General features: G+C 39.7%; 1 protein-coding gene across 1 annotated transcript in view; it reads left to right on the forward strand.

The window, feature by feature from the left end:
* Window positions 1-21,187, forward strand: part of LOC134677996 (protein diaphanous) — a 48,355-nt gene that overhangs the window by 4,594 nt on the left and 22,574 nt on the right. Inside the window, exons 2-12 of the mRNA XM_063536438.1 lie at window positions 3,987-4,166; window positions 5,691-5,792; window positions 6,531-6,727; window positions 9,071-9,236; window positions 10,551-10,691; window positions 11,560-11,668; window positions 12,620-12,728; window positions 13,868-13,996; window positions 14,825-14,955; window positions 16,300-16,475; window positions 17,129-17,183. Coding sequence (XP_063392508.1) covers window positions 3,987-4,166; window positions 5,691-5,792; window positions 6,531-6,727; window positions 9,071-9,236; window positions 10,551-10,691; window positions 11,560-11,668; window positions 12,620-12,728; window positions 13,868-13,996; window positions 14,825-14,955; window positions 16,300-16,475; window positions 17,129-17,183 — 1,495 coding nt within the window. The remainder of the gene's footprint in view (window positions 1-3,986; window positions 4,167-5,690; window positions 5,793-6,530; window positions 6,728-9,070; window positions 9,237-10,550; window positions 10,692-11,559; window positions 11,669-12,619; window positions 12,729-13,867; window positions 13,997-14,824; window positions 14,956-16,299; window positions 16,476-17,128; window positions 17,184-21,187) is intronic.

Here is a 21,187-nt window from a genome sequence, read left to right on the forward strand (position 1 = left end):
TTATCGCCGCTCGTTTCGAATTTCCTCTTTTCCGCACTTGTATCGTAAATAACTATTTAAGTGCCAAATTATTTTTCCACACATTTCTACGAATAAAAGCAATAAGACTTTACAAAATGTCATCTCCCCTACGAAGATACACTTACCCGTTCAATAACAAACCTTATTTCATCAAAATAAAGTCTAAAATTGATCATCACTTCGTTTTCCTCAGTACCCATCGCCCACACCGTTAACTGTCTATCGGTGGACCTTATTACAAAAGGCATAAGGTCCATCAATGGACAGTTAAGAGCATTCCTGTTTCTACAGTGGCCATCAGATATATCTGAGCGGTCAAAGCGCTCACAAATATCTATACACGCCTCTATTGTCAGGGCGTTAGAGTGCGTGTTCAGATATTGTGAACACCTTCGCCGCTCCGATATATCTGATAGCGACTGTACATAATACATATGTCAGCGCTCTAATGTGTACTCATCTTCATCTATTTTAAACTATGGCATAATACACTTTAAATTCGAAATAGTCTTAACAACGTAGAATTGAGATGAATGTTAAGACATGTTATGATGTAGTAAGATTTTGCATTTGTATTTTAAGACACGTTTTGAGTTGTTGTTCTCTTTGCTTGCATAAATAGTTGCTAAATAAAAAAACCGAGCAAGTGCGAGTCGGACTCGCGCACGAAGGGTTCCGTACCATAATGCAAAAAAAAACCGGTCACCCATCCAAGTACTGACCCCGCCCGACGTTGCTGAACTTCGGTCAAAAATCACGTTTGTTGTATGGGAGTCCCACTTAAATCTTTATTTTATTCTGTTTTTAGTAATTGTTGTTATAGCGGCAACAGAAATACATTATCTGTGAAAATTTCAACTGTCTAGCTATCACGGTTCGTGAGATACAGCCTGGTGACAGACGGACGGACGGACGGACAGCAGAGTTTTAGTAATAGGGTCCCGTTTTATCCTTTGGGTACGGAACCCTAACAACCTGCGATCACCACACATTGGGAGCTTACGAGCTTAAATATATACTACGTATATCAGCGGTTCTCAAACTTTTTTGGTGACGGAACCCTTTCAGCAAGCGAAATATTTGACGGAACCCCAAATTAAAAATATTCGTTCATCACTGTGGACCAGATATACCTATAGAAGAGCTGGTTTTTTTCTTATTATTACAAGTATATTTTCGCGGAACCCTAGGGTTCCGCGGAACACACTTTGAGAATGGCTGACGTATATTATATACTAATGTACGTTAAGTTCATAAATAAGCCTAGCGACCTGCCCCGGTTTCGCTCGGGTTACACAAAACCTTAACAAATTATACATTCCCCAAGAATCACTCTATTGATAAGTGAAAACCGGATGAAAATCCGTTCAGTAGATTTTGAGTTCGCGGACATTACAAAAATACCGTCGTGGCGCGTGACTTTGTTTTATAACTTTTATAAGGTGAAGTGAAGGTGAAAATTTAGCTTTTGTATAAAGTGGTGTAAGGATGTAACTTTTTCGATTAAAGGAGGTTTCGCTTAATGCATCTTCCTCTCGTAGTTGGCAGGCTTTTTGGCAAACTAATCCCAAGAATTAGCTTAGGCACTGGATTCGCTTAAATATTTTTTTTCAGAGGCCACACATACAATGGTTTTCTTGAGTCGATAGCTCGCGTTTACTAAGAATATGTATACATACGTTTATTTACTATTTACTTCAGTATATATCCACGCCCCAGCCCGTCCGCATGGCTTCCAACGAATGGGGCTCGAAGCTGCGCGACAGCGTCGTCAGATTGAGTTGTGTGGACAGGATGGACAGTTTGAAAGTGACTGCGAGTGATAAAAGTGATAAAACTGATAAAGTTAGAGAGAAATCGCCTTTTTCGGTGAGTTAAAATTAAAAACTGGACAAGTGCGAGTTGGACTCGCACACGAAGGGTTCCGTACCAGTACGCAAAAAACCGGAAAAAAATTACGTTGTATTGAAGCCTCACTTAAATATTTATTCTATTGTGTTTTAATAAGAATATGTATAACATTTATTTAGTATTTACTTTAGTATATTCGCGCCCCAGCCCGTCCGCATGGCTTCCAACGAATGGGGCTCGAAGCTGCGCGACAGCGTCGTCAGATTGAGTTGTGTGGACAGGATGGACACTATGGACAGTTTGAAAGTGACTGCGAGTGATAAAAGTGATAAAACTGATAAAGTTAGAGAGAAATCGCCTTTTTCGGTGAGTTAAAATTAAAAATCGGCCAAGTGCGAGTCCAACTCGCGCACGAAGGGTTCCGTACCGTTACGCAAAAAACGGCAAAAAAATCACGTTTGTTGTATGGGAGCCCCTCTTAAATTTATTTATTTTATTTTGTTTTGATAAGAATATGTATAATATTTATTTAGTATTTACTTTAGTATACAGGGTGTTTGGTACATCGTTTGCCAAATTAAAACGGCAGATAGGTTGAGGCATTTGTAGCGGAAGCAGTTATAAAGTTGACCCAAAAAATTTTTATTAAGCTATGAGCTTCATCACATATGTTCCTTGAGTAATTCTAAGCATTTCAAGCCTGGGAGGCAATAAGAAATGTGTGTCTACTCGGATTTGTAATGGATTCAAACTTTCAACCCCTTTTTAACCCTGTTAGGGGATGAATTTTACAAAACGCTGAAATTACTTTTCCTGTCTTTTAATATTATCCCCAAATACAAAGATTGAAGTCCCGCGTTCGAAAAATTTTTTGATATCCATACAAACTTCCAACTCCTTTTTCACCACCTTAGGGGATGAATTTTCAAAAACGCTGAAATTAGTTTTCTTGTATTTTAATAATATATCGTTTTACGAAGTTTAAAATTCCTAGCTTAAAATAAAACTTGAACCCCATACAAACTTTCATCCCCTTTTTAACCCCCTTAGGGGTTGAATTTCTCAAAATCGCTTCTTATCTCTTGTACACTTTATAAATGTAATCTAGTGTGCAAATTTCAACTTTCTATCTTTTGTAGTTTCGGCTCCGCGTAGCAAAAATCTCCAACCAAATTTTTCACCTTTTTACGTTTTTCTTGTAAAATTACTATGAAACTGAAAAAAACAAATATCAGCAATGAATTCTACGTCTTTGGTTTATACGAAAATGATACCAAACTTGCCCTAGTACCCACCAGGATCAGAATAGATTTTTTTTAAAGATGGCGGGTGGCGGCCGTCTTTGTACCCCACCCTCCCCCCCACTTCAGGCTAGAAATGCTTAGAATTACTCAAATGTCAGATGTGATGAAGCTCATAGCTTAATAAAAATTTTTTGGGTCATGTATGGCAGCGTTACATAACTGATTCCAGTATTGCTATCTTCTCAGGCTTGGAAATTTTTAATTTGGCGCATATTCATTTTTTTTTACTTCTATGCCAGTTTTTCGTAAATTCCAAATTTTTACTTGCGTAGTAATGATTTAAGGTAACTTTATACTAGCTTGAAAGAACAAAGTTAGGAAATGTCGTTATAAACGACATATTTTCCTAGAAATTTGACATTACCACAGATTTTCATTGCTAATACCATGCAGAGCTGGCTAAGTCCGCCACTATCGTATTTGCTAACTGTCTGTAAAATTTTTAGTTTAGGCTGGTGGCACGTAGTTTGCCGGTGGCCAGTTATTGGCCGGAGGCCAGTTATTGGCGGTGGCTAGTTATTGGCCTTGGCCAGTTATTGGCGGTGCCTAGTTATATAACGGTGGCTAGTTATTGGCCAGTGTCCAGTTATTGGCCGGTGGCTAGTTATTGGCGGTGCCTAGTTATAGACCGGTGGCTAAGTATTGGCCAGTGTCCAGTTATTGGCCGGTGGCCAGTTATTGGCCGGTGTCTAGTTATTGACCAGTGGCTATTTATTGGCCGGAGCCCATTTATTGGTCGGTGGCCAGTTACTGGCGAATTATCCTAAATCCTGTCTCAATTAATAAATATTCCTTTTCCTCGTTCCACAGCTGGACACATGGTTCGGCCGGCCGAAGAAGGGCGGCGGCATCGAGCGCGGCTACGACACGGTGCCGCGCGCCGAGCCGAGCCGCGCCGAGGACGAGGAGCCGAACGCGGCCAACGAGTACACCAGCAAGATAGACGCGCTCGACGACACGCAGCTGCAGAGGAGGTTCGAGGAGATGCTGGTGAGAATTTTGACAACCCTAGTGTTTTACACTTTTGACAACCCTAGTGTTTTACACTTTTGACAACCCTACTCAGCTTTGGCAACCCTAGTGTTTTACACTTTTGACAACCCTACTCAATTTTGGCAACCCCAGTGTTACACACTTTTGACAACCCTACCCAGTTTTGGCAACCCCAGTGTTACACACTTTTGACAACCCTACTCAGTTTTGGCAACCCTAGTGTTTTACACTTTTGACAACCCTACTCAGTTTTGGCAACCCTAGCGTTGCTTCACCGGCGCGCGCAGTCAACAACAGATGCTTGAGGACAGTAGTGTTGTCTCTGTCACTCTACTATATGCGCGAAGTGCATATGGCCACAAAATAAGTTTTAGTACTAGGGACAGAAGGCTCACTCTCTAACAAAAAGCGTCTGTTACGATCAGCACAGGTATGGCCGCTAGGTGGCGACAGCGCCACGCGCGGTTTATGGCTTTCCTAAAAATTGGGGCGGAACGGATGTACTTTTAGCTACCCGTAGCAAAGCGACGAAATCGCGGAGTGAGCCACGCCTGATATGGCGAAAAAGTGTGCGTCGTGGGATAGAGAAAGACAACCGGTTGTCAAACACCGAATCTGTTAAGGTGGCCACTGACTGACGAACCTTCCAACAGTCCAAATAGCGTGGCTACAATCCAAAATCGGTCCGTGAATGTCAAAAACGTACAATGTTTAATATTAGGATGCCGTCCATTTGGATGAATCCATTGTAACGGCAACCATTTGGAAGGCTCGTCAGCGGCCTGCTTTAGGTGTGCTCTTTAGAATTTTCAAAATTACTTCTAAATGACCTTAATAAAATATTAATTAGCAATAAATGTGACGTTTTCAACCAAAAGGTCGCTTGTAGATAAAGTTGATTACAAATTGAAGCTATATGGAAATAGCGCTTTATTGACAACCGACACAAATAACACTTTCTATAAATTTTATAAATTAATTTAAAATAAAATAAATTGGTTTTCACCACACCAGCTCGGAAAGGCCTACTTTGCACTTCAAAAACTGATAGCAAAGTTGCATTTTATTCACATGTGAGGCAAAGTAATCAAATGCAAATATTGAGTTCTTTTCTTATGTTTGCTGGTAGAATTGACTTTTAAATGATGATTTTGGATAATAAATATTTAATAACATTCATTTGGATTTGATTTGTTTTGATTTTGTTTGATATTTTACATTTAATATTTGCTTCGGGTTGGTGTGGTGAAAAATTTTGTGTTTCACTCGGGGGCAAATTTTGTTTAACCCTCGTGCTTTCCCTCGCAACGCTCAAGATTCCATTTTTTGAACCACTCGCTACGCTCGTGGTTCAATTTTGGAATCTTTCGCTTGCTCGTGTATCAATATTAGCACGAGCGGTTAAACAACAACTTTGCCCCCGTGTAAAACAAATAACTATTGATCAGTTAAAAACTTGTGATCTTTGTCAGTTGCAACCTGTCTAAAATGTATGTACATGTACCTAATTGTATATTTCAGTCGGACATGAATCTCAGCGAAGAAAAGAAGGCGCCGCTCAGAAAATACTCGCGGGACCAGAAGAAGAAAATGCTCGTCGCTTACAAATTCGTCAACGCGCAGGTGACAACTTCTAAATCATAATATTCATAATCATACCCAAAAAAAAATTCATCTCTCGTATTCGGAAACTTCACCTTTCATAGGCTGACAGCCGGGTGGAAAATTGCATTTCCCACCCTAGAGTGGAAAGTATTTCTTTTTTAATTTGTACTTCAAGCATCGGCTAACAGCCATATCAGCTTCCGTATTTTCAGGCTAAGTATTATAGAAATTTAATGCCAATTGCATTACATTATTTAAAAAAATACTAGGTACTTGTATTTAATATTTAAATGTATGAAAGAAGCATAAATATTTGTTAATAAATCAATATAAATGACGATGAATGTTTAAAATACTATCATTACATTCATTCAGTTTCTTTTTTTTAAGGCGCGTATACGTTAAGGTCGTTTCAGACTCATTCCAATTCAAGATCGGTTTGTCTATGGTTTTAGATTTTTTTTTATGATCGAAATGTAAATGGCGCCAATTCCAGTCCCTAATTTTTTTAACCGCAAAATAATTTATTGACTTTCCTCATAGTCGAAATGAAAAGTAGAGTGTTTAACTCGGGTAAAAGTAACCATCTCGAACTATTGGCGCTCTCACTTCGTTCAAGCGCCAAAATATCTCGGGTGATATGGTTTACTTTCCACCCTTGGTTAACAATCTACTATTTTCGAATAGGTGATGTGAAAAATACGTTGTGTACCAACTTGGCTCGCCAAATTAACGTGCTGAACTTATCCATTACAGGAAGGCCGATCAAAATTCGAAAAGCCGTCAGACTACGTAGCGTACCTAAACCAGCCTGAACTCTCCGTAGGCAAGCTCCACAGTTGTCTAGAAAACCTAAGGATAGCCCTAACTAACAACCCCCTATCGTGGATAGAAGAATTTGGAACGAAGGGCATCGAGAGCATATTGACTACGCTGAATCTGTGTTATACCAAGTAAGTTTCGACCTTAATTACACTGCAGTAGGCCTTAAATTCATTTAAACGTGTCACAGCTCTTAGCACACTGCAAGTTGTCTAGAAAACTCTACTATTAGTAGTATTAGACTTTGATGTAATTTCCCCAAAGTATAACCCCATAGCGCAATCTACCGTTAACATGCCCGTAGTACTTATAATTAGGTTAAATTAATTTAAAGCCCTGGGCACAGAATAAGTAATAGTACTAAGTACAGAAGACTCACTCTCTAACAAAACGCGTCTGTCACGATCAGCACAGATATAGCCGCTAGGTGGCGACAGCGCCACGCGCGACTTATGGCAAACCCCAAAATTGGGGTCGAACGGATGTACTTTTAGCTACCTGTAGCAAACCGACGAAATCGCGGAGTGAGCCAAGCCTGCCCTGGGGCTTTAAGCAAACTGCACAGTTGTCTAGAAAACCTATGGATAGCCCTAACTAACAACCCCTATCATGGATAGAATAATTTGGAACGAAGGGCATTGAGAGCATACTCACCTCACTGAATCGATGCTATACCAAGTTTCAGCTTTAAGTACACTCCAATAAAGCTTCAATTCATTTCACCCGGACAAAGGGTATTAAGTAAGAGTAGAGTGGACCCGGGTATGTCCTTAAACCACGTCCAAGACCACCAGTGGACGGGCAGCAGCGTCCCTCAAATTCGGTGTACTCGACTGCGATCACCAACCCGCCTGCCAAGCGTGGCGATTATGGCATTCACCCCCCATCAAGGGGGAGGCCTATGTTCAGCAGTGGACGTCTTATCGCTGAGATGATGATGATGATGATGATGATGAAAGGGTATTAAACACGTTAATATAAGCAATATTAGATTCTAATTCTGTAACGAGGATTATTTAGTGAATTAAACTTTATGTGCTCAGATATAAAATCGATATTCATATGACCCACGCGTCACATACGAATATGTAGGAATATACTTGTGGCGTCTACTATACTTTAGGTCACCAATGTAGGATGTAGAGAAGGCAATAGAGAGAGTTATGCCTGGGGACCGAAGTCCATTGAGAGTTGGTCGCAAGTTATATATATAGAAACTGACATTATAACTCCGTAAGCGCGATGTAGGTCTCAATACTAATTGCGTTCTAGACGTAGTATCTTCTTAGCAGTTGGTGCGTTCTAAGCTCCCTAACGCCATCTGTTAGATTATTATGGCACGACGTTGGCAGTGACTGCTAGAGGAGAGGCCACATATACTGTATGTAAACTTCTTTAGCTTCATTGGGATATAACTATAAAAATAAAATTTATTGCAACATAAAACTCTTTATTTAATGTATGTTTATATTGTGACGCTGCCAGTGGAAGTGGATTTTATCGGTAAGTTGTATCAAAGAAAATAGATAGTATAGAGGGGTCCTGACACACGACTAAAATTCAAAATTAACAAGTATAAAATTATCAAAAAAATATATATAATTATATGGATGAATGATTTTATTATTTTTATATTGTTTTGGTGCTCATTCACTGATATTTATGTGTTAAAATTGTAAAGTATAAAACGGTGTCGTCACGCCATCTAGCCGAGCATAGGCCAAAGGTGTGTGCGGGATCTATGCGAGAATGACTATTTCTTGATTTCCGTGGCACGTTTTTTCCTTAGACTTTATTCATCTTATACGAAGTTACATATGCCTTTGGTCGTATTAATTATATGTAGGTTTAAGGCCTATGACTGACTACTCTATAGAGTAGATTCTCTATAGTCAGTACTCCCAAACCATATATCCACCTTCAACCATATTTTATAACACCAGTTTTTTTAGTTTTTATACCACTTCAGTGGCAAATAAGCCTACAACCTGTCTGATCAACGCTTGCAACTATAATGGCGACTTTCCTATAGTTCGTTTTTTTAGCATTTGAAAGAACTTGCAAGAAGGTAAGCGATCTTGACATGTATTTTAACAGAAAAATGCTTTTTAAAAATCGAAAACTATTACTTATGAAAGCAGAAGAATATAAATGATCGTATTAGATTAGATTTTATATTTATTTAAATGTATGATTATAATGATGAATTTGCACGCTTGCATGCAAGCTAGGTACAAGATCTGTAACACCATATATTGTAACATCCCCATACTGTAGCAAATAAATAATTTCTGATTTCTGATTTCATAAATGTTACATATTTGCCGTAATTTATTTTTAAAATGTGTTTTTCAATTAAAAGAGACATCAAGATTGTTTACCTTAATTCTAATGCTAAAAAAACGAACTATAATAAATAACTTACCTTATTTTTAGAGTAAAATAGACACTAAACCTCTTTTCTCTCTTTCCAGTGACTCCCGTTACGACCGAGTGCAATACGAGTGCATCCGCTGCCTGTCCGCCATCCTGAACAACACAGTGGGCATCAGAACTGTGTTCGAGTGCAGGGAAGCATTGCCGGTCTTGGCAAGGAGTTTAGACGCCAGGAAACCGCATTGTGCTTTGGAGGCGGCCAAGGTGTGTTAAACATTGACATATATATCTAAGGACTGGCCTTACGGGCACTAAAAATGGTACTAGTTCAGCGGTGTCACTCATGAATTCCAGCCAATGGTGCAGTCTAACGCAACTAGTTGCGACCAATAGCGTGCGAACTCATCAACCAATCGCGCGCGTGATGCGAACTCATCAACCAATCGCGTTGTAGCGGTGTCACACCGCTGCACTGGACCCTGCCATGCCTCATTATTATTGCCCGTAAGCCTGGATATTATATGTCAATGGTGTTAAATCATTATCGTGTTAGTGCAGGTCGATACATAAAAGCTGGCACGAATGGAACGAATGACTGAATGGAAATATCTATGTTTGTAATAGATAAACCAATACAATGGTGACTCTGGCTGTATACCGATACATGTGACAGTCACACAATGACAAGGAATTTGACTTTTATGTTGGCACTTCCATACTCAGTCGCTTGACAAGTGTGTGCAGAGTTATAGATGGATTCGTATATACTCCAAACTTAATTACCCCAAAGTATAATCCCATAGCACAGTCTAGCGCTGGAATAGCCGAAGTAAGGATGATTGTTTATGAGTACAGGTGGAGTATGAGGGTACATTATTCGGTATCTAGTTTTCATGTGACATTTTCCCACTACATAACCCCATACCGCAGCCACACTATGACACACCCGAACCGAAGTAACATCACCCGTTCCCTCTAGGTATTAGCATCCATATGCTTTATTCCCAACAGACACAGGATAGTTCCAGAAGACATCCTGATGTCTGAATAGCCTATTTTCATTCTCAACATTTTCATACACTATAATCCCATACCCCCACACGGCTTTGACGTATCCGTAGTAACACTATCGCCTCTTCCAGGTATTAGCATTCATATGCTTTATTCCCAACAGACACAGGATAGTTCCAGAAGACATCCCGATGTCTGAATAGCCTATTTTCATTCTCAACATTTCCCCACAATATAATCCCATATCACCACACGGCTTTGACATATCCGTAGTAACACTATAATTTCTTCCAATATGCCTCATACCGAACGGTCACAAGAAGGTTTTGAAAGAACACATCCCGATGGCTGAATAAACTGTTTTCTGTCTCAACATTTCCCCACAATATTATCCCATACCGCCACACGGCCCTGACATATCCGTAGTAATACTGCTTGTACAGTCGACGTCAAAGATATGTTTACATTTTTCGCCTTATTACAAAGGCGTAAGGTCCAAAAGTGTAAACATATCTTTGACGTCGACTGTACCTGATATACCCGTAGTAACATTATCGTTCCTTTCAGGTACTAGCAGCCATATGCCTCATCCCGAACGGTCACGAGAAGGTTCTGGAAGCCATCACGATGGCTGGGGAGTCCAATAGGAAGCCGCGGCTGCTTTGCATCGTCGAGGGACTAGATAGCAAAGCCCCTGAGAGCTTAAAGGTAAGACTAATATTACAGCTTGGCAAAAAAACCGGGCAAGTGAGAGTCGGACTCGCGCACGAAGGGTTCCGTACCATAAAGCAAAAAAAAAAAACGGAAAAAATGCAAAAACGAAACGGTCACCCATCCAAGTACTGACCACGCCCGACGTTGCTTAACTTTGGTCAAAAATCACGTTTGCTGTATGGGAGCCCCACTTAAATCTTTATTTTATTCTGTTTTTAGTATTTGTTGTTATAGCGGCAACAGAAATACATCATCTGTGAAAATTTCAACTGTCTAGCTATCACGGTTCGTGAGATACAGCCTGGTGACAGACGGACGGACGGACGGACGGACGGACAGCGAAGTCTTAGTTATTACTAAGACTTCGCTGTCCGTTTGTCAGGGTCCCGTTTTACCCTTTGGGTACGGAACCCTAAAAAAGTAGAAATCAAAAAGCAACACTGTAGCGTCGTCCCTTTCAAACTAATTTATATAAGAAAACGGGACTTCACTACAGTGTTGCCACTTTTTAATTTCTACTCTTTTTTGCTTACCTGTACGCGCAATATTTTTATAAGAGCTTATTTCCTCTCCATTTTCAAGAATACTAAGTGATAATTTTATTTAAAAAATTTTTAAGAGCATTCTACCAGTACGTAATCGACTCAGTTTTTAGGGTTCCGTATCTCAAAAGGAAAAACGGAATCCTTATAGGATCACTCCTGCGTCTGTCTGTGTGTTTGTCCATTCCTTCCCCTTTATCTCTAACCATTCTAACCATGACTCTTTCTTTAGGTTTTGCCATATTCGTGTAAACATAAGCTATGTTTTTTTTATTGTAATAGTTTTATAACAATTATAATGTATGTTTGTCTGCCAACAGAACGGATGTATGCAGCTCATAAACGCCATAATAACGGAACCGGAAGAGCTCGAGTTCAGAATGCATTTGCGAAGCGAATTCATGAGGACGGGACTGCAAGATCTAATAGGTAAATACATTTTCACCGCACCAGCTCGGAAAGACTTACTTTGCACTTCAAAAACTGATAGCAAAGTTGCATTTTATCCACACGTGAGGCAAAGTAATCAAATGCAAATTTTGAGCTGTTTTCTTATGTTTGCTGGTTGGATTACTTTTAAATGATGATTTTATTTAATAATGTTCATTTGGATTTGATTTGGTTTGATATTTGATGGCTCCTCTACACGATGGGCCAACGCCGGCCACTCCAAGGGACGCATTTATGCGTTAGAGGGAGCAAGTGATATTGCTATCTCATTCTACCGCATGGCTAGAGCCATTACGATTAGTATTTTCCTCGCATTGGTGCAGTGAAAAATTTTTGTGGTTCACTCGGTGGCAAAGTTTGTTTAACCTTCGTGCCTTGAAACCCTCGCAACGCTCAAGGTTCCACTTTTCGAATCACACAATTTTGGAATCTTTGCACGAACGTTTAACCCTTCTTAAGGTAAGACTCACTATTTCTATGCCTACTCAGGCAGGATGTGCTGAACAAAATTGTATGATTACATCTTTAATGTACCACATTCAAAGAAATAAATAAATGATTGATTGATTGATTGATTCTTATGTCTAAGCACTGATCAGTGCGCGTGAATTTAAATCCATTGTTTAATACAATAAGTTTAAATTCATGGTATAATAATATACTCCGCTTGGTACTCTCTTCCCGTCTTTTCGTGGTCACGTGACTGACACAAGCCTACGTCATCATGCGACAGCGCTATATGATAATATGCGATAGCGCTATATATAGCGGCCATGTTATTGTGACGTAGTCTGGTGTCACTCTGGGAAGAGAAGACCATGTTTTATTAGACTATGGTTTAAATTCATTCGCACTGATCTGCGCTTAGACATCCGAAGGGTTAAACAATAACTTTGCCGTGTTGTAAAACAAATAACATTTTTTTTTCAGACGAGCTGCGAGCGGGCGCGGAGGGAGCGAGACAGATTCAAATGACCGTATTCGACCAACACGCCGCCGCCGACCAGGACGAGTTTCTAGCGAAGTTCGATGACGTCAGGTAAGTTGTGTGGCTTTTAGATATTTTAATGCTTAGTTAACCTTTTGAACGCCACAGACGGCAATTGACGTCAACGCAAAATCGTGACAACGACGCCAAAGACGGTATTTGACGTCGATCGTTTTTTTTTTTATGAAAATCTACTGAAAAACACCCCACTTTTAGGTTGGCATTATTTATTTACTAAATTTTACCCCCGTGGCGTCAGTAGCGCGGCAAATGGATGAGCCGTTTGGCGTTCAAAAGGTTTATAACATATTTTTCTCTACGGAAATGAAACGCCCGATTCAAATATAATAAGTTCATGGAATATGTCCATTAAAAATCACACTGGGCAGGTTGTGGATAGTTCAGATATTTGGTAATGTCACAGAATAAATAATAGTACTAAGTACAGAAGACTCACTCTCTAAGAAAACGCGTCTGTCACGATCAGCACAGATATGGCCGCTAGGTGGCGACAGCGCCACGCGCGGCTTATGGCAAATCCCCAAAATTGGGGTCGAACGGATGTAGTTTTAGCTACCTGTAGCAAAGCGACGAAATCGCGGAGTGAGCCACGCCTGGTAATGTATAATATTTAAAACTTTCGCGTTTTGAACACATATTAACTCACATTTATAGACGGGTCTATCGCGAATTTATTTTATTACCTATGTTTATGTATGTACAATATGGTCGAATAGCCTTTTTAGGGTTCCGTACCCAAAGGGTAAAACGGGACCCTATTACTAAGACTCCGCTGTCCGTCCGTCTGTCACCAGGCTGTATCTCGCGAACCGTGATAGACAGTTGAAATTTTCACAGATGATGTATTTATGTTGCCGCTATAACAACAAATACTAAAAAGTACGGAACCCTCGGTGGGCGAGTCCGACTCGCACTTGTCCGGTTTTTTAAACAATAAAAAAACAAACTAAAATTTAAAACTAAGCTTAAAAAAAACTGTAAATAGAAAATTTGCCCCTAAATCGCCGTCTATTGGCAGCGTGCCCAGAACGCTGGCAGCATTGCCACGTTACAACGTGTACACAGTCGACGTCAAAAATATGTTTACACTTTTGCACCTTACTCTTTTGTAATAAGGCGAAAAATGTAAACATATCTTTGACGTCTGTACAATATTATGTTGTTTTCAGAGTGGATTTCCACGACGCCAACGAATGCTTCGAACTGGTGAAGAACTTAGTCATGGATACGCCGGCGGAGCCATACCTACTCTCCATACTGCAACATTTGCTGTTTATACGAGATGACGAGTTAATAAGGTAAGTCAAGTAGGTACTTACAGATGTAGCGCATAATTATTTTCCGTCGTATTTTCTCGGATACGTACGAACGTGTCTTGCTATTTGAGTCAGTCTCGGTACAATAAGTACTGAAGTTGATTGAAGTAGCATGACACGTTCGTACGTTTCCGAGAAAATACGATGGTAAATAATTATGTACTACATCTGTACTAGAAAGTCACTTAGCTGGTAAAAGATATAAAGTAATATAGATAAATACACCAATACACCAAATTCAACATTTCAAGCGATTTTCAATGAAGGAGAACATCGTGAAAAAACCCGAATAATCCTAATATTAATAAGGTCTAGTTTCCTTTCTGGATGGTGGTAGCTTGCTTTTAAAATTAGTGCCGAGCTGGGTCGTCTTGTGAATAGGCTACCAGCACTATTTAGCTTTTTGTCATGCTAAAGTGTCATTATATGGAACTTGCTAACTATGTAAACAATATTCACTAGTAAATTCATCATTCAGAGACAATTTCAATATGGCGGTTTGTTTACATAGTTAGCAAGTTCCATAATGACTTTAGAAAGACCTACTGAGAAATTAGGAATTATCCATGTAAAATTAAATTAGGTCTTCTTGAATTTGTTTAACTAAACATATTAAGAACTCACGTATTTTAAGTCGAAAATCGCTCGACATGTTTCACTCCGTAGCGAGAAGTGTCATCAGGAGCTTGCGTTGACGGTTACGGAACGGTTCTTAATATATTTAATATGTCTGTGTCTCACAGAAGTTTTGTTATTAAAATTATTTTAACTATTATCAACGTAACACAGATTTTCTTGTTGTGTTATCAGGCCAGCATACTACAAGCTAATAGAGGAATGCATCACGCAAATAGTTCTACACAAGAACGGCTACGACCCCGACTTCAGAGCCACACAGAGATTCAATATCGACGTGCAACCGCTTATAGAAGGACTGATTGGTACGTAGAAATAAGGTAGAAGTACTAGTGCTCGACGCTGCACTAGTATTCGGCATGGGCACTTTATGTCAAAGTAGTATAGGTTAAATTTGAACGGCGAAGATTTTTCTGTCATCATCATCTCAGCCATAAGACGTCCACTGCTGAACATAGGCCTCCCCCTTGGACCTCCATTCGTACCGGCTGGAAGCGACCCGCATCCAGCGTCTTCCGGCGGCCTTAACAAGGTCGTCCGTCCATCTTGTGGGTGGACGTCGTACGCTGCGCTTTCTAGTCCGTGGTCTCCATTCGAGCACTTTTCGACCCCATCGGCCATCTTCTCTGCGCGCAATGTGGCCTGCCCATTGCCACTTCAGCTTGCTAATCCGGTGGGCTATGTCGGTGACTTCAGTTCGTCTACGGATCTCCTCATTTCTGATTCGATCACGCAGAGAAACTCCGAGCATAGCCCTCTCCATAGCTCGTTGAGCGACTTTGAGTTTTGAGATAAGACCGATAGTGAAAGACCACGTTTCGGAGCGGAATTTTTCTGTATTCAAATTTAATCCTTGTCACTTTGACATAAAGTGCCCATGTCGAATACTGCAGCGTCGAGCACTAGTACTTCTACCTTACAAATTATTGTATTTATATTAGAGATGGGCCGAATATGGACTTTTCCCTACCGAATATTCGGCCGAATATTAGGTTGGGCTAAAAAACTGCCTAAAACGCTGGAAACAAGTTTATACTTGCCCGCGATCTGCACTCTCCGTGTTTTTGACCTTACCCTTCTGGACCGGCCGGGAATGTTTAAGAAAAGACACGGAACCGTCTCATGCCTAAATTGTTTATACGACAACGGTTTTACTCACTTGAATTGAGCGACGAGGCGGGCGGCGCGATCAGTGCACGAGTTGCAATCGCCGCGAGCACGAGCGCCTGAGGAAGGACCCCCGACGGGCCCGAAACATGTCGCCAATAGCGACTAAAAATTCAAGGGAGTAAAACCGTTGTCGTATAAACAATTTAAAATATGTCTCACGAAAGTTTAATATCGATCGTTTCATGCCTGATCGCTAGCTTAAAAATGATTTGTTAATTCGGTAAATATTCGGCAGTTCGAACCGAACTATTCGGCCGAATACGAAGTACGAACATTGAAAAATATGCCGAATACCGAATAATTACCGAATATTCGGCCCATCTCTAATTTATATCTGTGTCACCAAGAATTGAAAACACGAAATATGAAAACCGAATAGAATTCATAATCGGATCTAATTTTCGAAACGTCGGATTCAGTATTGTTATTTCACAACTTTTTAACCAAAATTCCAACTAACATACTTCAAATTTCCTCAGAAAAATCAAGAGCAGAAGAAGAAAGAAAAGTAGACGAACTAAAACAAAAGCTTGAGGCCGCCATAGCAGCGAGACAGGAGGCCGAAGCGAGGGCAGAGCACTTAGAACAACGTCTAAAAGGCTCGCCCAGCGGCCCTGGCGGTGTCACGCAGGGAAATATAGCCGCTATTGCTAAGGTAATAAATACTATTACTGTGATAAGAATAAGATATCATTCAAGGAAACAGCTTTAATTTGATAAAGTAAGAGGCCGCTATAGTGAGATTGGAGGCCGAAGCGCGGACAGAGCACTTAGAACAACGTCTAAAAGGCCCAGCGGCCCTCGAGACCGACGGATTGAGAAACTCTTCCTTTCATGTATTTCCAAAGACAACCGGTCTGGCCTAGTGCGTAGTGACCCTGCCTATGAAGCCTGGGTGGTCCTGGGTTCGAATCCCGGTAAGGGCATTTATTTGTGTGATGAACACAGATATATGTTACTTAGTCATGAATGTATTTCATTTCCCGTGTAATGTTTTGACTATAGTCACATTAAACCAATATAGGTAAGATAGGTTCGTTAGGTTGCTTCAGATGCCCGAAGGGCAAACTACCCAGAAATAGGAGCCCCGCCACAGCGGGGCTCCGTCGACTCAGGGAACGAGTCAAAGATTTTGACGTTTCACGATATGCCTAGGAATTTCACGAAATGCCTGATTTACGATCGGCCGCCGACATATACTCGTATATCGTTGTCTGAGTACCCACAACACAAGCTTTCTTGAGCTTACCGTGGGGCTTAGTCAATCTGTGTAAGAATGTCTGTGTAATATTTATTTATTGATTGCAGGCGATAGGGAGCCCCGGAGGCCCGGCGCCGCCGCCGCCGCCACCAATGCCGGGAGGTAAGCATCGCTTTACTGTAGTCCGTTTTTTTTAGCATTAGAAAGAACTTCGCAGAAGTAAGCTTGTGGTTTCAAATGCGGCACTTTTAGCAGTAATCAATTGAAGTAAATTATATGTATTGACCATGCTACATTAGATAATTCAATAATTATTAACAAATAACGAGCCTGATAAAAACTGCACGCTTGCTTCTGTGGAGTTCTTTCTAATGCTAAAAAAAACGAACTATACGACATGTCACGTTTTCAGCGAAAAGGTACCACATTGTCGGTTGATTAAGGGTCGGTTGCATCAAACTGTTCGTATCGTTAAAGAGTTCGCTAAATGTTTATGTATGGAAAGTTTCATAGTAGCGGAGTCAGTTATGAAGTTGACCCAACATTTTTTTATTAAGCTATGAGCTTCATCACATATGATCTTTGAGTAATTCTAAGCATTTCAAGCCTGGGAGGCAATAAGGGGAGGGGGGGTACAAAGATGGCCGCCACCCGTCATCATTCAAAAAAATCTGTTCTGGTCCTGGTGGCTACTAGGGCAAGTTTGGTATCATTTTCGTATAAACCGGAGACGTAGAATTCATTGCTGATATTTGTTTTTTTCAGCTTCATAGTAATTTTACAAGAAAAACGTAAAAAGATGAAAATTTAGGATGGAGATTTTTGCTTTGAGAGCTAATAACTTTTGTATAGTTGCCAAAAATATCATATAAAAAATACTATAATAAAGCGTAATTCATGCAGATTCTAAACATATACACGTTGAGTAATATCCTACTGCAAAAAGATGGTGAAAAAATTATTAAATGACCGCAGCGCGGGTAGTTGGACTTTCATTTATCTTGCGGACCGTCGTTTATCTTACAAAATGATCGAGTACGAGTATCTACGTAGGTATGCTTACTTTGCTAGATTTTATGATGACGAATAAAATACTTTCATCCAGACATAATTCATCATACAGACATAATTTTATGCACTTTAATTTTAATGCACTTGCAACGATTTGAGTGGGGCCTAGTGTTATTTGACCGGTGTTTTCTGTAAGGTGGAGGTAAGTACGTACTTCCCCAGTTGGGCTCTGCTCGGATAGATCTGGAATGACATCCGCTGTGCTGTGCCCTACCACACAAAGCGAGATGACATTCACAGTGCCCATACCTCTCTTTTGAACGTAGTTTAAGGATATACCCGGGTCCAAAATTGGGTCCGAGAAATAACTATTATAAATGAAATTATTCTAATAAAATAGCGCTCTTATTTTTGCTGATAATATTAAAACACTATTTATGAGAGAAATTGTACTACTTAGGAAGAGGCAAAATATTTATTTTCACGATAACTTTCATGCTATAACTTACTTTAAGTAATTTTATAGGTACTTACTTGTTGTTTTTAATAAATAACTTCAACTTGCACATAACATTCATTTGGATTTGATTTGGTTTGATTTTGTTTGATATTTTACATTTAATATTTGCTTCAGGTTGGTGTGGTGAAAAATTATGTGTTTCACTCGGCGGCAAATTTTGTTTAACCCTCGTTCTTTGAAACCCTTACAACGCTCAAGATTCCATTTTTCGAACCACTCACTACGCTGGTGGTTCAATTTTGAAATCATTCGCTTGATCGGGTATCAATATTAGCACGAGCGGTTAAACAACAACTTTGCCCCCTTGTAAAACAAATAACTATTATGCTGAGAGCTTACATTTAGAATTTACATTTAGTTATGTACTCACTGAGTATAATTGCATGAATTCTATAGTAATTTAAATTGTATTTTTCTTAATTACTCGTAATGCATGTTAATTATAAGATGTAATAATGTTTTGAAAAGATGTGTCCCGCCGAGTTTGTTGCCGGTCCCATATTGGGATACCCTCCTCCAATTGAGGGGGGATTTAAATCTTCTCGGGGCAGAGGTGTACGGTTGGAGCCGGTAAAGGTTTATTTGACGTTCATAAGCGCATTGTAATATGCCTACTTGAATAAACTATTTTTTATCTTTTATCTTTTTATCTTAATCATAACAGCTATGTATATTTGTCATACTAATATAGGTTATGCAAGTATGACTTGGTGACAAACCAACGAAGCCCCGCCTCGCGGGGCTTCTATTTTCTGCTCTGAGGGATAAAAGGTAACTAACGAACCTAACCTAACCCAACCTGAAATTGCGGTTGTACATGATCTTATTTGTTAAGCGAGCCGCCCTCCTCTTTAGACATGGGGATACCTGTGTGTATTTTTTTAACCTAAACCAGAATTATGTCTGTGTACTGGAAACTGCGGACATTAAATATACAGAAAGCATTTTATTCGTCATCATAAAATCTAGCAAAGTAAGCATAGTTACCTACGTAGATACTCGTACTCGACCATTTTGTAAGATAAACGCCGCCTAGCGAGAGTCCAACTACCCGCGCTGCGGTCATTTAATAATTTTTTCACCATCTTTTTGCAGTAGGATATTACTAAACATGTATATGTTGAGAAGCTGCATGAATTGCGCTTTATTATAGTATTTTTTGTATGATACTTTTGGCCACTATACAAAAGTTATTAGCTCTCAAAGCAAAAACCTCCATCCCAAATTTTTATCTTTTTACGTTTTTCTTGCAAAATTACTATGAAACTGAAAAAAAACAAATATCAGCAATGAATTCCACGTCTTCGATTTATACGAAAATGATACCAAACTTGCCCTAGCAGCCACCAAGACCAGAACAGATTTTTTTGAATGATGACGGGTGGCGGCCATCTTTGTACTCCGCCCTCCTCGACTAGACGCACGCTTCTTATCGCCTCCGAGGCTAGAAATGCTTAGAATTACTCAGAGATCATATGTGATGAAGCTCATAGCTTAATAAAAAGTTTTTGGGTCACATATGGCAGCGATCCGTAACTGACTCCAGTATAGTAAAGTGCCGGGGCGCGCCGGCTGACGTTGATCAGTCTGTCAAGTGTGGTTGGTGCAACTGGCTCTAAGTTGATTTCTGTTTAAATCGTTATGGCAATAGCTTTTTATTGACAGCTAATAATACGGTTCCTTTTGGTTGATAACGGCACCTTTTTTACACACACACTTTCTAACTTCCACGACTTATTTTTAAGCGCTTCTTTTAATATCGATTTTGTAGCACAAATTGATTGCAGTAAATGTGGATTAGTTATGTTTTAAAATGTAGGCTTCTTTTTAAATGTTCTGCTGAAAGTATAATCATTTCACAAGCTTGATCAAGGAATGGAGCTAAACATACATACCTCCGGTATTTAACCTTTAGCATAGAGAAATATAGTAAGACAAGAGTGCTCACTCCATACATCAGTTTGGTACCAAAAATATTAGTATTTTCATAGTCGACATCTAGCATCGAGTAGGGGAATTATCAGTACTTTAAGTATAGTTCGTAGGTTTCAAATATGCAGGTGGTTGTGGCACGTGGCACGGCGGTTTTACTTAATCAATCTGTGTAAGAATGTCCTGTCCTGTAACAATAGACAATAGGATTAGCCGTCGGGCTCTATTTGAAACCTACGAACTATAGCAGTAGTAGTACTGTCAAGTGACAATAGATGTAGCACCGACCGAGTCTAATCTCAACAACATAAGACTTTCCGGTCGGTGCTACATCTATTGTCACTTGACAGTACTACTACTGCTACTTAAACTACTGATAATTAATTCCGCTACTCGATGCTAGATGTCGACTATGAAAATACTAATATCTTTGGAACCAAAACTGTATGGAGTGAGCACCCTTGTCTTACTATATTTCTCTATGCCTTTAGCCATAGCCATACTCTTTGAAATATTTAGGTTATACTAAACACCTTTTACTATAAACCGTGCGAGGCTTGTAGCGCGTTTATGAAGAAAGGGGTATTTCTATAACAAATTGTAACTAAATTATAGTTCGTTTTTTTAGCATAGAAATAAGGTAAACAATCTTGATGTGTCTTTATATTGAAAAACACGTTTTAAAAATAAGTCACGGCAAATA

This window comes from Cydia fagiglandana, chromosome 27, assembly GCF_963556715.1.
Source record: "Cydia fagiglandana chromosome 27, ilCydFagi1.1, whole genome shotgun sequence".
In the NCBI taxonomy this organism is placed as follows: domain Eukaryota; kingdom Metazoa; phylum Arthropoda; class Insecta; order Lepidoptera; family Tortricidae; genus Cydia; species Cydia fagiglandana.